Genomic DNA, 17,862 nt, shown 5'->3' on the forward strand with positions numbered 1-17,862 from the left:
GGAGACATAGAGAGAGGGGAGAGAGAGAGAGAGAGAGAGAGAGAGAGAGAGAGAGAGAGAGAGAGAGAGAGAGAGAGAGAAAGAAAGATGAGGGTGAGATGATTCCTCTTCAGTCTGCCGTAGTGAAAAGTAGATAGCAATAAAGAGGAACAGCAAACACTAAGCACCAACCCAGTAGTTCCCACAGATCCATTACCGGGACTTATTGTCCCAGCTGCATCCCAAATGACACCCTATTCCCTATATTGTGCACTACTTTTGACCAAAGTCCAATGAGGTTCTGGTTAAAAGTAATGCTCTATACGGTGAATAGGGTGCCATTTGGAATGCAGGGCCCAACTTCTGCAAGAGAGGAAATACAGAGACCCTAATTATCCAGAGAATGACATCCGTCTCCGGCTGAAAAAATTACCTCAGCAACAAATGTATTTTCCCACCATCCCGACGGGGTCATTGTAATTTTTATTTAAATGTAGCCAGATATCTGATTTCCATCCAATCCACATTGTGCCACATTCTAATTTATTTAGCTAATTTACATATTGAGTGCAAGAAAGGGAAGAAGAAGAGGAGGAAGAAGGAAGGAAGGAAGGAAGGAAGGAAGGAAGGAGTAAGTAAGGAAGGAAGGAGTAAGGAAGGAAGGAAGGAAGGAAGGAAGGAAGGAAGGAAGGAAGGAAGGAAGGAAGGAAGGAAGGAAGGAAGGCGCAGTAACTATGTCTGTGTGTGTAGGAGAGAGAGAGAGAGCGAGAGAGAGACTGTGATGGAGAAAGAGAGAGAGATCGAGAGACTGTTGTGAAGAAAGGGGAGTTGTGACTGATCTATTCTAGCTGTAACGTCAGTGCCCAGGTACAGCGCCCACGCTAGGGTGAAGAGGGTAAACACTCCTGCCCACATGTTAGTCAATGCCTCTCGTTTCTTCTGCTGGAACCAATGTGTTGCTCCACCACCGCTTTCAAATTCTCCTCCACTATTAGCAGCTAGTTCTCTGTTTTTCTGGTATATTTCAAAGTCCTCGATATGACCTTCTCTCTAGTTGTCTCTGTCTGTTTTAGCTCTTGCCAAAAGCTGATGAATATAGATTTGAACATTTGAGCTTAGTCACCGTGACAACCTTCCAATAGATCATAATGTAACGTTGCAGATGGCTTAGCCATTGTTGCCTTGGACAACATGAACCCCAACACACACACATATACCCCCCGCACCCATTCACCAACCCCGCAACCACACAGCTCCCCCCCACCCCTGCACAAACCCCCCAACCACACAGCTCCCCCCACCCCCCCACCCCCGCACAAACCCCCCTAACCACCCAACCACACACACACACATAGCCCCCCACCCCACCCCCCAACCCCCTCACCCACTCACAAACCCCCCTAAATCACCTGAGCAGAAAGGCATGGGTACACTCCAGTGACCGTTAAGCTGGCAGGTGCGTGCCGACTCGCCCTTTAGCTGTCGCCCCCCTATGCAGGTGTAGCGAACCGTGGAGCCGAAGGTGAACTTGTCCCCGCTCAGCTGGCCGTTGGGAGGGCATCCAGGGTGACCACAGTCCACCACTGGAGGAGAGAGACATACATAATGGATGCCATCAGCTCAGTGCTGACAGGTCTAATGAAGTGGAAGGTGCGGTCGTCAATCTCTAGAGGATTGAGGCCACACACTATGGGTGAATCCCAAATGGCACCCTATTCCATAGGGCTCTGGTCTAAAGTAGTGCACTATGTAGAGAATAGGGTGGCATTTGAGACGCTGTAATGTATGTTAGCAATAGAGATAGAACTAGATGCGTGAATATGGTGTAAACACTGTTCTGGCCTACGTCTCGATGAGGGAGGATACTGTATCATCCAAACTACTTCACTACTTTAAAAACAACTTCAGAGAATACAAACTATGGGCTAAATTTCCCAGACCCAGATTAAAAGTGCTTTATAGACCAGGACTAGGTTTAATCTGGGTCCAGGTACTGTCCAAAATGTCCCGTACCCCCCGCTCATAGAATAAGACCACTGTACTAGCTCCACCACAATACAAATACAGTACTAGCACTTAAACACATAATGGTAACGTTCCAAAGTAGACGGTACCGTCCTCATCCTTAGTAATACATCTCGATTCCTGTTTAACGTTGTAAATTATCAAGGCCAGAGTGTTAAAATAATCAACTTCTTTCTTCAAATATTCACCCCACAATGTGTTACAATCAGCAAGTTTACTTTAAACTTCATCCTTTTTTGTCTGCCACAGGCCTATAAGAAGTGAGCAGGTCCGGAATGAATGTGCTGAATCAACGGACAGGATGAGGTGTGTCTAAATGAGAAGAACATTTTGGACATGGCGTCCATGTTGCAGCGGGGTGGATCAAACAGGGAACAAGGCATGGAGGAGAAAAGAGCACATTCATTAATCCCGTCTAGGGTCTTCCCGTCCCTTTTAAAACACATCGCAACAGGAACACCAAACTGATTGGGCCAAAGTCGAGCTAACTTATGGATGGTCAGGTTTAAGATAAAACATTAGGCTACGCATCATGTTCACTAAGGTTGGGATTGGGTTCAAACTTCAAAGGAGAGCACTGATTGGAGCACACTACATGCCCCTCAGCCAGTAGGAAGCTCCGGTTGTGTTTAGAACTCTGAGACAGCCAGTAGGAAGCCTTGAAGCCAAGTGTTTAGACATGCTGTGTTGCCATTACAGCAGATGCCTGGTGCAGCTTGTTTTGAGGAGAATGTTGCAGGTACACACCATAAAACAGAGGGATCAGCTGCCAATCTGGCATCCCTAATTAGTCTAATATCCACAGCGCTGTTTCACCTGTCCCTCAATTAGAACACTGATCTTAAGCTGCAGGGGGTCACAAAACTCATTCAGCCTCAATTAAAGGAATAATATGCTAATTAGCCACAAGTGTCAAGTTGCTAAATCGGCAGTCTCTTGCTAAGAGAGACAGTCCGTGAGACAGTGACAACAAATTATAGGAACAGATGACAGTAGATACATACCACCAATGTCCTTGAGCAGGTGCTGGATATTAAAATAAGTTCAGTGAATGGTAAAAATAGACTCTGCACACTGCAATCAGCGGTATGCTCCCAAAGTGCTTTATCGGTGACAATGTTTTCTACTGTCAAAACTTCTCCAATATACCACCACGTGAGTATAAGTTGCAGTGTGCAAATTGCTGAGTGTCTTTTGACAATATACAGTGACAGCAGACTCACCGATGCACTCCGGTAGAGGCTTGTCCCACTGTCCCGTGGGTTGACAGGTGAGAACGGGAGAACCGAATGGGTAGAAACCTGGGTTGCAGTCGTAGAACACCACGGTTCCAAAGGTGAAGTTGCCATGTTCTATCTTACTCTGTCTGATGGAGTTGGCTGGGATCCCAGGATCGGAGCAGTTGACCACTGAAGAGAGTGAAAAAGACAAGCATGTGTTATTTGGCAGAAACATGGAAGGGATAAATTCATTCCAACACTTAGGACACGCCTAACCCTCTCGCAGTCACTCATATAGGGCCAGATCAAATCAAATCAAATTGTATTTGTCACATGCGCCGAATCCAACAGTTGTAGACCTTACATTGAAATGCTTACTTACGAGCCCTAAACCAACAATGCAGTTTTAAGAAAATTAAGTGTTAAGTAAAAAATAGATAAGTAAAAAATAAAATAGAAAATAGAAAAATAACAAATAATTAAAAGACAGCAGTAAAATAACAGTAGCGAGGCTATATACAGGGGGTACCGGTACAGAGTCAATGTGCGGGGGCACAGGTTAGTCCAGGTCATAATGAGGCTATATACAGGGGGTACCGGTACAGAGTCAATGTGCGGGGGCACAGGTTAGTCCAGGTCATAATGAGGCTATATACAGGGGGTACCGGTACAGAGTCAATGTGCGGGGGTACAGCTTAGTAGAGGTACTGACATGAAACTGCATTTCTCAGTCCATGAGTCACACTATTTTAAAGTTAAGTCAAATCAAATCAAGGGATTTTTTTTTTATTCCAAAAAGTAGTGCACTGGGAATGAGTAGGTGTGTCAAAAGTTTGGACACACCTACTCATTCAAGGGTTTTTCTTTATTTTTACTATTTTCTACACGGTAGAATAATAGTGAAGACATCAAAACTATTAAATAACACACATGGAATCATGTAGTAACCAAAAAAGTGTTAATCAAATCAAAATATATTTTAGATTTTAGATTCTTCAACATAGCCACTCTTTGCCTTGATGACAGCTTTGCACACTCTTGGCATTCTCTCAACCAGCTTCATGAGGTAGTCACCTGGAATGCATTTCAATTAACAGGTGTGCCCTCTTAAAAGTTAATTTGTGGAATTTCTTTCCTTCTTAATGCGTTTGAGCCAATCAGTTGTGTTGTGACAAGGTAGAGGGGGTATACAGAAGATAGTCCTATTTGGTAAAAGACCAAGTCCATATTATGGCAAGAACAGCTCAAATAAGCAAAGAGAAACGACAGTCCATTGTTACTTTAAGAGATGAAGGTCAGTCAGTTTCTTCAAGTGCAGTCGCAAAAAACCATCAAGCGCTATGATGAAACTGGCTCTCATGAGGACTGCCACAGGAATGGAAGACCCAGAGTTACCTCTGCTGCAGAGGATAAGTTCATTAGAGTTACCAGCCTCAGAAATTGCAGCCCAAATAAATGCTTCACAGAGTTCAAGTAACAGACACATCTCAATCTCAACATCAACTGTTTCAGAGGAGACTGTGTGAATCAGGCCTTCATGGTTGAATTAGTGTAACTCAATATTAGGAAGGTATTCTTAATGTTTTGTACACTCAGTGTATGTCCTCTACCATTAGCAGCTGTATTTTTAATTTCTAGGGTAAATGAGTTGAAATTATATAGACCGAGAACAGAACTACCACAATGTTCCTTTTGTACCTTCCGGAAGGGAGTAACTCAGTAAGAGCTCGTGAGACAATAGTCTCATCTCCATGTTTCTGGTTTGTAACGCTCGTTACATTCAACAAATGTACTAATCATTTCACGTTTGTGTCGATTTGAATAATTAATGCTATAGGTTCGACATTTAAGAAAATGAACCATGCGTCAACATTGCAATGTTGCGCAAACACAATATTTTGCCTTACAATATTAAATCGGACTAAAAATGGATCACATGATAGCTACATAATTTTCACATCTTACTTTTTAATGGGATGTTTTTCACCATTTTCAATGACTATTCATATTTAGCCTTACCAACACATGCGCTCCAGCTGTCCTAGTCATGCGTGCTCCTCGTGTCTTGATAGAATAAACGTTTTTATTGTCTTTACAAATGGCAAACTCATCATGCTTAGCACATTTCCATGGCATGACATAAGGTAATTGACCCCCAGAATCATACAGTGCCTTCGGAAAGCATTCAAACCCCTTGACTTTTTCCACATTTTGTTACATTACAGCCTAATTCTAAAAATCCTCAGCAATCTACACACAATACCCCATAATGACAAAGCGAAAACAGTTTTTTAGATTTTTTTTGTGCAAATGTATTAAAAATGCAAACCAGAAATACCTTATTTACATAAGTATTCAGACCCTTTGCTATGAGACTCGAAATTGAGCTCAGGTGCATCTTGTTTCCATTGATCATCCTTGAGATGTTTCTACAACTTGATTGGAGTCCACCTGTGGTAAATTCAATTGATTGGACATGATTTGGAAAGGCACACAACTGTCTATATAAGGTCCCACTGTTGACAGTGCATGTCAGAGCAAAAACCAAGCCATGAGGTCGAAGGAATTGTCAGTAGAGCTCCGAGACAGGATTGTGTCAAGGCACAGATCTGGGTAAGGGTACCAAAACATTTCTTCAGCATTAAAGGTCCCCAAGAACACAGTGGCCTCCATCATTCTTAAATGGAAGAAGTTTGGAACCACCAAGACTCTTCCTAGAGCTGGCTGCCCGGCCAAACTGAGCAATCAGGGGAGAAGGGCCTTGGTCAGGGAGGTGACCAAGCACCCGATGGTCACTCTGACAGAGCTCTAGAGTTCCTCTGTGGAGATGGGAGAAACTTCCAGAAGGACAACCATCTCTGAAGCACTTCACCAATCAGGCCTTTATGGTAGATTGGCCAGATGAAAGCCACCACTCAGTAAAAGGCACATGACAGCCCGCTTGGAGTTTGCGAAAAGGCACCTCAAGACTCTCAGACCATGAGAAACAAGATTCTCTGGTCTGATGAAACCAAGATTTAACTATTTGGCCTGAATGCCCAGCGTCATGTCTGGAGGAAACCTGGCACCATCCCTACGGTGAAGCATGGTGGTGGCAGGGACTGGGAGATTAGTCAGAATCGAGGCAAAGATGAACATAGCAAAGTACAGAGAGATCCTTGATGGAAACCTGCTCCAGAGCGCAAAGGACCTCAGACTGGTGCAACGGTTCAGCTTCCAACAGGACAACGACCCTAAGCACACAGCCAAGACAACACAGGAGTTGCTTTGGGACAAGTCTCTGAATGTCCTTGAGTGGCCCAGCAAGAGCACTGAGATGCAGTGCCTTGGACTGCTGCGCCACTTGGAAGCTTGTAGCGTCATACCCAAGAAGACTCAATGCTGTAATAGCTGCCAAAGGTGCTTCAACAAAGTACTGAGTAAAGGGTCTGTATACTTATTTAAATGTAATATTTCAGTTTTTTATTTGTAATACATTTGTGTAGATTGATTAGGGAAAAAACAATTCAATCACTGTATATATATATATACAGTGAGGAGAACAAGTATTTGATACACTGCCGATTTTTCAGGTTTTCCTACTTACAAAGCATGTAGAGGTCTGTAATTTTTATCATAGGTACACTTCAACTGTGAGAGACGGAATCTAAAACAAAAATCCAGAAAATCACATTGTATGATTTTTTAAGTAATGAATTTGCATTTTATTGCATGACATAAGTATTTGATCACCTACCAACCAGTAAGAATTCCGGCTCTCACAGACCTGTTAGTTTTTCTTTAAGAAGCCCTCCTGTTCTCCACTCATTACCTGTATTAACTGCACCTGTTTGAACTCGTTAACTGTATAAAAGACACCTGTCCACACACTCAATCAAACAGACTCCAACCTCTCCACAATGGCCAAGACCAGAGAGCTGTGTAAGGACATCAGGGATAAAATTGTAGACCTGCACAAGGCTGGGATGGGCTACAGGACAATAGGCAAGCAGCTTGGTGAGAAGGCAACAACTGTTGGCGCAATTATTAGAAAATGGAAGAAGTTCAAGATGACGGTCAATCACCCTCGGTCTGGGGCTCCATGCAAGATCTCACCTCGTGGAGTTGCAATGATCATGAGAACGGTGAGGAATCAGCCCAGAACTACACGGGAGGATCTTGTCAATGATCTCAAGGCAGCTGGGACCATAGTCACCAAGAAAACAATTGGTAACACATTACGCCGTGAAGGACTGAAATCCTGCAGCGCCCGCAAGGTCCCCCTGCTCAAGAAAGCACATATACAGGGCCGTCTGAAGTTTGCCAATGAACATCTGAATGATTCAGAGGAGAACTGGGTAAAAGTGTTGTGGTCAGATGAGACCAAAATTGAGCTCTTTGGCATCAACTCAACTCGCCGTGTTTGGAGGAGGAGGAATGCTGCCTATGACCCCAAGAACACCATCCCCACCGTCAAACATGGAGGTGGAAACATTATGCTTTGGGGGTGTTTTTCTGCTAAGGGGACAGGACAACTTCACTGCATCAAAGGGACGATGGACGGGGCCATGTACCGTCAAATCTTGGGTGAGAACCTCCATCCCTCGGCCAGGGCATTGAAAACGGGTAGTGCATGGATATTCCAGCATGACAATGACCCAAAACACACGGCCAAGGCAACAAAGGAGTGGCTCAAGAAGAAGCACATTAAGGTCCTGGAGTGGCCTAGCCAGTCTCCAGACCTTAATCCCATAGAAAATCTGTGGAGGGAGCTGAAGGTTCGAGTTGACAAACATCAGCCTCGAAACCTTAATGACTTGGAGAAGATCTGCAAAGAGGAGTGGGCCAAAATCCCTCCTGAGATGTGTGCAAACCTGGTGGCCAACTACAAGAAACATCTGACCTCTGTGATTGCCAACAAGGGTTTTGCCACCAAGTACTAAGTCATGTTTTGCAGAGGGGTCAAATACTTATTTCCCTCATTAAAATGCAAATAAATTTATAACATTTTTGACATGCGTTTTTCTGGATTTTATTGTTGTTATTCTGTCTCTCACTGTTCAAATAAACCTACCATTAAAATTATAGACTGATCATTTCTTTGTCAGTGGGCAAACGTACAAAATCAGCAAGGGATCAAATACTTTTTTCCCCTAACTGTAGGTGTGTTACTTTCGCCATGTGTTACTTTCGCCATGTGTTACTTTCGCCCTGGTTCTCCCCTACATGGCACAATGGCTTATTATGAATTCTAAGAACCTGAGACATTGATTCACTGGCATCAACAAAGGCCAACACAGTGTGGGCGTAATATTTACACTTGGCAGGGTAATATAACACAGCAAACACAACGTCACAAAATCAAATGAGTCTGGTTGAAATGCATCGCTGTAAACTAAGTCACATGCAAGGCAAGTGTCATGCACTGGGCAACGGATCAACACAACCATTCAAAAACCCTATACCGGTCAGTGAAACCACCACAACTCACCACAACCACATAACACACAGAAACACAGAGCAACCAAATGTCTCCATTCACCCAACACAGAGGCCATTGTCGTGCTGATTGATTACAATGCTGATTGGTTACAATCCCACTACAAGCCATGATGACCCCCTCCCTTCCTCCTTCCTCCCCATTTTACCCAGGGTGCACTGCAGTGGTCAGGCGGAACGAGCAAGCGTACTCCGTGTGAATAGAAGACTTAACTTTTTTCCCCACCTTTACACGTTGGTGGTGGCTGGCTCCACTGGCGCGTGGCCTGGCACTGGGCCCTCGAGGGCCCCTCCATCACGTAGCCCGTGTTGCAGGAGAAGCTCACCACGTCGTTCAGGTTGAAGCCGTTACCGATGGTCCGCCCGTAGATGGGGCTTCCTGGGTGTCCACAGCTGATTGCTGGGGGGAGATAGAGAAATTGACATTGAGATTCCATTTTAATTCATACTGTATGTAATGTACCGTATAAAAGTAGGGGTAACATTGAAATTCCATATTGATTCATATGTAATGGATAACTTTTGAGAGAATGCCAAGAGTGTGCAAAGCTGTCATCAAGGCAAAGGGTGGCTATTTGAAAGATCTCAGATATAAAATATATTTTGATTTGTTTAACAGCTTTTTGGTTACTACATGATTCCATATGTGTTATTTCATAGTTTTGATGTCTTCACTATTATTCTACAATGTAGAAAATAGTAGAAATAAAGAAAAACCCTTGAATGAGTAGGTTTGTCCAAACTTTTGACTGGTACTGTATCCTTTCTCCAGCTCTGTCCGCCTGGGAGGCATGGATCCTGGGAGGGGAGAAACTGGTGGTTCTGGGCCTATGTATGGGGCCATGGGGACATGATACTAGGAGGGATACTGCAAGACATTGTGGGACTTTATCAGTGAGAGGGAGACTGTCTGGGACTTATGAAATGAGATAATGGACCAGAGACTGAGTCAGTGAGGGAGAGATAAAAGAGGGAGGGAGTGGGAGTCTAAGATGTGAGACTGGGGGCTAAGTATGGGTGAGTGATCGCGTACTGGTCTGGAAGTCAGTGTGTTAGGGCAGGGGTCCTCAAACTGGGGTGGTACTGCAAGGGGTACACAGCCAGATCTCAAAATATATATTATTATTATTTTATTTTTATAAAATTTCATATATTTATTTAGGAATACTACAAACAACAACAGATGTAACACATTTTGGCCAAGGGATTCGTGGAATAAGTTTAGAGCAAGGTTTCCCAACCGGCAGCCGTGGGTGATTTTATTTGGCCCCCCAAGTTTTCTGAGCAATTATTATTTAAATGTTTTTGTTGGCCATAAAAGGCTTTAAAAACACCAGCAAATCAGCTCCAAGTGATTTACATTTTGGAAATCAAAATATTCCCACGCATAATAGAGCGATATAGTGTACCTGTATGTGATGGTACACAAATGTAAGCAAGGTTTGAAATGATTATGTTTTAGTCAAATATTATATTCTTGCTGTCAATTTGCAGTCTACAAATTATTTGTAATTATGTTCCGGGCGCCTAACCATCTTCTCAATAAATTATCGACCCGTGGCTGAATCTAGTTGATGATCCCTGGTATAGATAGTGTAATACAATACAATGTAATATTATTACTCAACAATTTATGTTCTTAACCCTGGGCAACATGGCCTGGGAGGCTCACAAGAGATATTGGTATCCACAGTACGCCACCAATTATAAATTTTTCAACTTAATACTCATTGTATTCTCCCAAAAAGTGTTTTTTGTTGTATATACAGTGAGGGAAAAAATTATTTGATCCCCTGCTGATTTTGTACATTTGACAAAGAAATGATCAGTCTATAATTTTAATGGTAGGTTTATTTGAACAGTGAGAGACAGAATAACAACAATAAAATCCAGAAAAACGCATGTCAAAAATGTTATAAATTTATTTGCATTTTAATGAGGGAAATAAGTATTTGACCCCTCTGCAAAACATGACTTAGTACTTGGTGGTAAAACCCTTGTTGGCAATCACAGAGGTCAGACGTTTCTTGTAGTTGGCCACCAGGTTTGCACACATCTCAGGAGGGATTTTGTCCCACTCCTCTTTGCAGATATTCTCCAAGTCATTAAGGTTTCGAGGCTGACGTTTGGCAACTCCAACCTTCAGCTCCCTCCACAAATGTTCTATGGGATTAAGGTCTGGAGACTGGCTAGGCCACTCAAGGACCTTAATGTGCTTCTTCTTGAGCCACTCCTTTGTTGCCTTGGCCGTGTGTTTTGGGTCATTGTCATGCTGGAATACCCATCCACGACCCATTTTCAATGCCCTGGCTGAGGGATGGAGGTTCTCACCCAAGATTTGACGGTACATGGCCCCGTCCATCGTCCCTTTGATGCAGTGAAGTTGTCCTGTCCCCTTAGCAGAAAAACACCCCCAAAGCATAATGTTTCCACCTCCATGTTTGACGGTGGGGATGGTGTTCTTGGGGTCATAGTCCGCATTCCTCCTCCTCCAAACACGGCGAGTTGAGTTGATGCCAAAGAGCTCCATTTTGGTCTCATCTGACCACAACACTTTCACCCAGTTCTCCTCTGAATCATTGGCAAACTTCAGACAGGCATGTATATGTGCTTTCTTGAGCAGGGGGACCTTGCGGGCGCTGCAGGATTTCAGTCCTTCACGGCGTAGTGAGTTACCAATTGTTTTCTTGGTGACTATTGTCCCAGCTTTCTTGAGATCATTGACAAGATCCTCCCGTGTAGTTCTGGGCTGATTCCTCACCATTCTCATGATCATTGCAACTCCACAAGGTGAGATCTTGCATGGAGCCCCAGTCCGAGGGAGATTGACAGTTATTTTGTGTTTCTTCCATTTGCGAATAATCGCACCAACTGTTCTCACCTTCTCACCAAGCTGCTTGGCTTGTCTTGTAGCCCATTCCAGCCTTGTGTAGGTCTACAATCTTGTCCATGACATCCTTGGAGAGCTCTTTGGTCTTGGCCATGGTGGAGAGTTTGGAATCTGATTGATTGATTGCTTCTGTGGACAGGTGTCTTTTATACCCTCCCGAGTGGCGCAGTGGTCTAATGCACTGCATCGCAGTGCTAGCTGTGTCACTAGAGATCCTGGTTCGAATCCAGGCTCTGTCGTAGCCGGCCGCGACCGGGAGACCCATGGGGCGGCGCACAATTGGCCTAGAGTCATCCAGGGTAGGGATAGGAATGGCCGGCAGGGATGTAGCTCAGTTGGTAGAGCGTGACGTTTGCAACGCCAGGGTTGTGGCTTTGATTCCCACGGGGGGCCAGTATGAAAAATTAAAAAAATAATGTATGCACTCACTAACTGTAAGTCGCTCTGGATAAGAGCGTCTGCTAAATGACTAAAATGTAAATGTAATACAGGTAACACACTGAGATTAGGAGCACTCCCTTTAAGTGTGTGCTCCTAATCTCAGCTCGTTACCTGTATAAAAGACACCTGGGAGCCAGAAATCTTTCTGATTGAGAGGGGGTCAAATACTTATTTCCCTCATTAAAATGCAAATCAATTTATAACATTTTTGACATGGGTTTTTCTGGATTTTTTTGTTGTTATTCTGTCTCTCACTGTTCAAATAAACCTACCATTAAAATTATAGACTGATCATGTCTTTGTCAGTGGACAAACATACAAAATCAGCAGGGGATCAAATACTTTTTTCCCTCACTGTAACAGCAGGGGTGTGTGTGTGTATCTCTGTGTGTATGTGTGTGTGTGTGTGTGTGTGTGTGTGTGTGTGTGTGTCACCTCGCGAAAACCCCCAGCCCCACTGTGCTTACTCAATGAATGTTTTGACGTGTGTAGGAACAAACAGGTAGAAACAGAGCAGACACAGAGGATTACTTCCACCTCCTCTCCTCCATTTTGGGTTGCAGTAATCCTTTCCTCTCTCTCTCCTCTGTCCGCCAGCCTGGCAGTGTATGGTAACCTCAGTCTGAACTCATAGCCCAGTCCACCTCAGTCTGAACTCATAGCCCAGTCCACCTCCGTCTGAACTCATAGCCCAGTCCACCTCAGTCTGAACTCATTTCCCAGTCCACCTCAGTCTGAACTCATAGCCCAGTCCACCTCAGTCTGAACTCATAGCCCAGTCCACCTCAGTCTGAACTCATAGCCCAGTCCACCTCAGTCTGAACTCATAGCCCAGTCCACGAGAATTAACTACTGAGCTGCATCCCACCCCAGGCACTGCTTCTCTACTGCAGACAATGTCAAAAACAACTGTTTTTTTTATTAACTTGATTTAACAATGTTGGATTTTCAAAGTCATATGGCCTTTTATTGATGTGAATCGTCAGTGAAAAGAAATGTTTATGCTTAAATATTTTTCAGTGTTTCAATGCTTTAGGCATCACACGATAAGGAGGATATAATTTCACTGTCTTGTGTATGATCATAGAACTAAGTTGAAATTGAACTTGAAGCAGCAAGCCATATCTGGCTGTGTCTGCACTAAGGTTTTGAAGGATCTCTCAGAGACACACTTGGACCAGAAATCGTCCCGGGCATTTCTAACAGACTGACCAAATGACGTTCCTTGAGGCCCCCACACCAGCTATTTTTTTTCCCTTGAGGCCCTCATTGTTAGCTAAATGATGATCATTCTTCACAAAAAATAATAACAATATGGCATTTGCCCAAACTTCCATTATGGCCAGTCCGATTCTGGGCTCTCTGTCACACTAAGACTATGAGGGAGAACCTGAAGTGGTCTGAGTGTCTGTAGAAAGTGATTCCTCACAAAGTCTCCTTTGTCTCTTACCCATGGAAGGTCCAGACACACTTCATTCCTCATTGCCATTCTCAGCTGCTCTCTCTCCCTCTCTCTCTATCTCTCCCTCTCCCTCCCCCCCTCTCACCCCTGGAGGGTCCAGACACACTTCATTCCTCATTGCCATTCTCAGCTGCTCTCTCTCTCTCAATTAAATTTCATTTCAATTTAAGGGCTTTGTTGGTATGGGAAACGTATGTTAACATTGCCAAAGCAAGTGAAGTAGATAGTAAACAAAAGTGAAATAAAAAATAAATATTAACAGTAAACATTACACTCAGAAGTTCCAAAAGAATAAAGACATTTCAAATGTCAAATGATGTATATATACAGTGTTGTATCAATGTGCAAATAGTTAAAGTACAAATGGGAAAATAAATAAACATAAATATGGGTTGTATTTACAATGGTGTTTGTTCTTCACTGGTTGCCCTTTTCTTGTGGCAACAGGTCACAAATCTTGCTGCTGTGATGGAACACTGTGGTTTTTCACCCAATAGATATGGGAGTTTTTGAATTCTTTGTGGATCTCTGTAATCTGAGGGAAATATGTGTCTCTAATATGGTCATACATTTTGCAGGAGGTTAGGAAGTGCAGCTCAGTTTCCACCACATTTTGTGGGCAGTGTGCACATAGCCTGTCTTCTCTTGAGAGCCAGGTCTGCCTACAGCGGCCTTTCTCAATAGCAAGGCTATGCTCACTGAGTCTGTACATAGTCAAAGCTTTCCTTAAGTCTGGGTCAGTCACAGTGGTCAGGTATTCTGGCACTGTGTACTCTCTGTTTAGGGCCAAATAGCATTCTAGTTTGCTCAGTTTTTTTGTTAATTCCTTCCAATGTGGCAAGTAATTGTCTTCTTGTTTTCTCGTGATTTGGTTGGGTCTAATTGTGTTGTTGTTGTTGTTGTTGTTGTTGTCCTGGGGCTGTGTAAGGTCTGTTTGTGTTTGTGAATAGAGCCCCAGGACCAGCTTGCTTAGGGGACTCTTCTCCAAGTTCATCTCTCTGTAGGTGATGGCTTTGTTATGGAAGGTTTGGGAATCGCTTCCTTTTAAGTGGTTATAGAATTCAACTGCTCTTTTCTGGATTTTGATAATTAGCGGGTATCGGCCTAATTCTGCTCTGCATGCATTATTTGGTGTTTTTCGTTGTACACTGAGAATATTTTTGCAGAATTCTGCATGCAGAGTCTCAATTTGGTGTTTGTCCGATTTTGTGAATTCTTGGTTGTTGAGCGGACCCCAGACCTCACAACCATAAAGGGCAATGGGTTCTCTAACTGATTCAAGTATTTTTTGCCAGATCCTAATTGGTATGTCAAATTTTATGTTCCATTTGATGGCATGGAAGGCACTTCTTGCCTTGTCTCTCAGATCGTTCACAGCTTTGTGGAAGTTACCTGTGGCGCTGATGTTTAGGCCGAGGTATGTATCGTTTTTTGTGTGTTCTAGGGCAACGGTGTCTAGATGGAATTTGTATTTGTGGTCCTGGCAACTGGACCTTTTTTGGAACACCATTATTTTTGTCTTACTGAGATTTACTGTCAGGGCCCAGGTCTGACAGAATCTGTGCAGAAGATCTAGGTGCTGCTGTAGGCCCTCCTTGGTTGGTGACAGAAGCACCAGATCATCAGCAAACAGTAGACATTTGACTTCAGATTCTAGTAGGGTGAGGCCGGGTGGTGCAGACTGTTCTAGTGCCCTCGCCAATTCGTTGATATATATGTTGAAGAGGGTGGGGCTTAAACTGCATCTCTGTCTCACCCCACAGCCCTGTGGAAAGAAATGTGTGTGTTTTTTGCCAATTTTAACCGCACACTTGTTGTTTGTGTACAGGGATTTTATAATGTCGTATGTTTTTCCCCCAACCCCACTTTCCATCAATTTGTATAGCAGACCCTCATGCCAAATTGAGTCAAAAGCTTTTTTGAAATCAACAAAGCATGAGAAGACTTTGCCTTTGTTTTGGTTTGTTTGTTTGTCAATTAGGGTGTGCAGGGTGAATACGTGGTCTGTCGTATGGTAATTCGGTAAAAAGCCAATTTGACATTTGCTCAGTACATTGTTTTCACTGAGGAAATGAACTAGTCTGCTGTTAATGATAATGCAGAGGATTTTCCCAAGGTTGCTGTTGACGCATCTCTCTCTCTCTATCTCCCCCTCTCCCTCTCACCCCTGGAGGGTCCATCCACACTTCATTCCTCATTGCCATTCTCAGCTGCTCTCTCGCCCTCTCTCTATCTCTCCCTCTCTCTCTTTCTCACGTTTTCACAAACAACTGCAGTGCATTTGCATAATTACAGATGTAATTTGTTTCTCTTTGCAAAGAAGCAATTTCCGCTTCACTTGAGCACCGTCTATAACCGGAATTTAAAACCACATCATTGCACATTAAAATAGCTGAGCTCAACCTCAAATACATGCATGTGAAGGTGGAGTCACAGGCACGCACGCACACACACCCCCTCAGACACACACGCACACACACCCCCTCAGACACACACGCACACACACCCCCTCAGACACACTTGCACACACGCGCACACACACACACTTGCACACACACACACGCACACACACACACACACACCCCATTCCCCCCCACACACCCAAGGGGTGAAATAAAATCCTATTTTCCATGAAGAAGTGTTGGCCTAGCTCCATGGTTGATCAGTGAGCCAGAGGCCTAGTCTTTGTGATAGCCAGTTGAGGAGATACGGTTCACTACCATTTCAGTAGGATGAAAATTAAAATGGCCCTGACCCTCTTATGTCTCCAGTAGCTATTTCTGTTTAAAGTGCTGCTAGCTTTACACAGCATATGGTCTTTATTAAAAAACACTGTGCATCAACACCATGGTTACTGCCGGAGAGAGAGAGACAATGTTATCAGACTATAAATGGTTTGCTTATAGCCTATAGGAAACACATTGTTTCAGATTATATGGTTTGAAAACAGAATATAGAAACATTGTTTCTAACAATATAGTTAATAATAATACATTCTAGACATGTACCAGGGTTGTGACATGGTACATATCTTCAGATAAAGGTGTGCTAGGGCTGATCCATGGTACATATCTTCAGATAAAGGTGTGCTAGGGCTGATCCATGGTACATATCTTCAGATAAAGGTGTGCCAGGGCTGATCCATGGTATATTTCTCCAGATAAAGGTGTGCCAGGGCTGATCCATGGTATATTTCTCCAGATAAAGGTGTGCCAGGGCTGATCCATGGTACAGTGCATTCGGAAAGTATTCAGACCCCTTCCCTGTTTCCACATTTTGTTACGTTACAGCCTTATTCTAAAATGGATTAAATTGTTTTTTTCCCCCCTCATTAATCTACCGGTACACAAATGTATTACAAATAAAAAACGGAAATATTACATTTACATAAGTATTCAGACCCTTTACTCAGTACTTTGTTGAAGCACCTTTGGCAGCGATTACAGCCTTGAGTCTCCTTGGGTATGACACTCCAAGCTTGGCACACCTGTATTTGGGGAGTTTCTCCCATTCTTCTCTGCAGATCCTCTCATGCTCTGTCAGGTTGGATGGGGAGCGTCGCTGCACAGCTATTTTCAGGCCTCTCTAGAGATGGTCGATCGGGTTCAAGTCCGGGCACTGGCTGGGCCACTCAAGGACATTTAGAGACTTGTCCTGAAGCCACTCCTGCATTGTCTTGGCTGTGTGCTTAGGGTCGTTGTCCTGTTGGAAGGTGAACCTTCACCCCAGTCTGAGGTCCTGAGCGCTCTGGAGCAGGTTTTCATCAAGGGATCTCTCTGTACTTTGCTCCATTCATCTTTCTCTCGATCCTGACTAGTCTCCCAGTCCCTGTCGCTGAAAAACATCCCCACAGCATGATGCTGCCACCACCATGCTTCACCGCAGGGATGGTGCCAGGTTTCCTCCAGACGTGAAGCTTGGCATTCAGGCCAAAGAGTTCAATCTTGGTTTCATCAGACCAGATCATTTTGTTTCTCATGGTCAATGAGAGTCCTTTAGGTGCCTATTGGCAAACTCCAAGCGGGCTGTCATGTGCCTGTTACTGAGGAGTGGCTTCCGTCTGGCCACTCTACCATAAAGGCCTGATTGGTGGAGTGACGATCGGGTTCTTGGTCACCTCCCTGACCAAGGCTCTTCTACCCCGATTGATCAGTTTGGCCGGGCAGCCAGCTCTAGGAAGAGTCTTGGTGGTTCCAAACTTCTTCCATTTAAGAATGATGGAGGCCACTGTGTTCTTGGGGACCTTCAATGCTGCAGACATGTTTTGGTACCCTTCCCCAGATCTGTGCCTCGACACAATCCTGTCTCAGAGCTCTACGGGGGAAAGGGGGAAAGGGGGATACCTAGTCAGTTGTACAACTGAATGC

General features: G+C 44.0%; 2 protein-coding genes across 3 annotated transcripts in view; both read right to left on the bottom strand.

Moving 5' to 3' along the window:
• Positions 1–17,862, bottom strand: part of LOC311125099 (focal adhesion kinase 1-like) — a gene marked incomplete at its 5' end in the record, with an annotated part of 1,344,976 nt that overhangs the window by 180,508 nt on the left and 1,146,606 nt on the right. The gene's annotated exons all lie outside the window — the stretch shown is intronic.
• Positions 1–17,862, bottom strand: part of LOC311110282 (CUB and sushi domain-containing protein 3-like) — a gene marked incomplete at its 3' end in the record, with an annotated part of 541,145 nt that overhangs the window by 99,883 nt on the left and 423,400 nt on the right. Inside the window, 3 exon segments of the mRNA XM_084152993.1 lie at positions 1,389–1,562; positions 3,228–3,413; positions 8,929–9,102. Coding sequence (XP_084009119.1) covers positions 1,389–1,562; positions 3,228–3,413; positions 8,929–9,102 — 534 coding nt within the window.

This window comes from Coregonus lavaretus (genome assembly GCF_964263955.1).
Source record: "Coregonus lavaretus genome assembly, chromosome: 3".
Classification (NCBI taxonomy): domain Eukaryota; kingdom Metazoa; phylum Chordata; class Actinopteri; order Salmoniformes; family Salmonidae; genus Coregonus; species Coregonus lavaretus.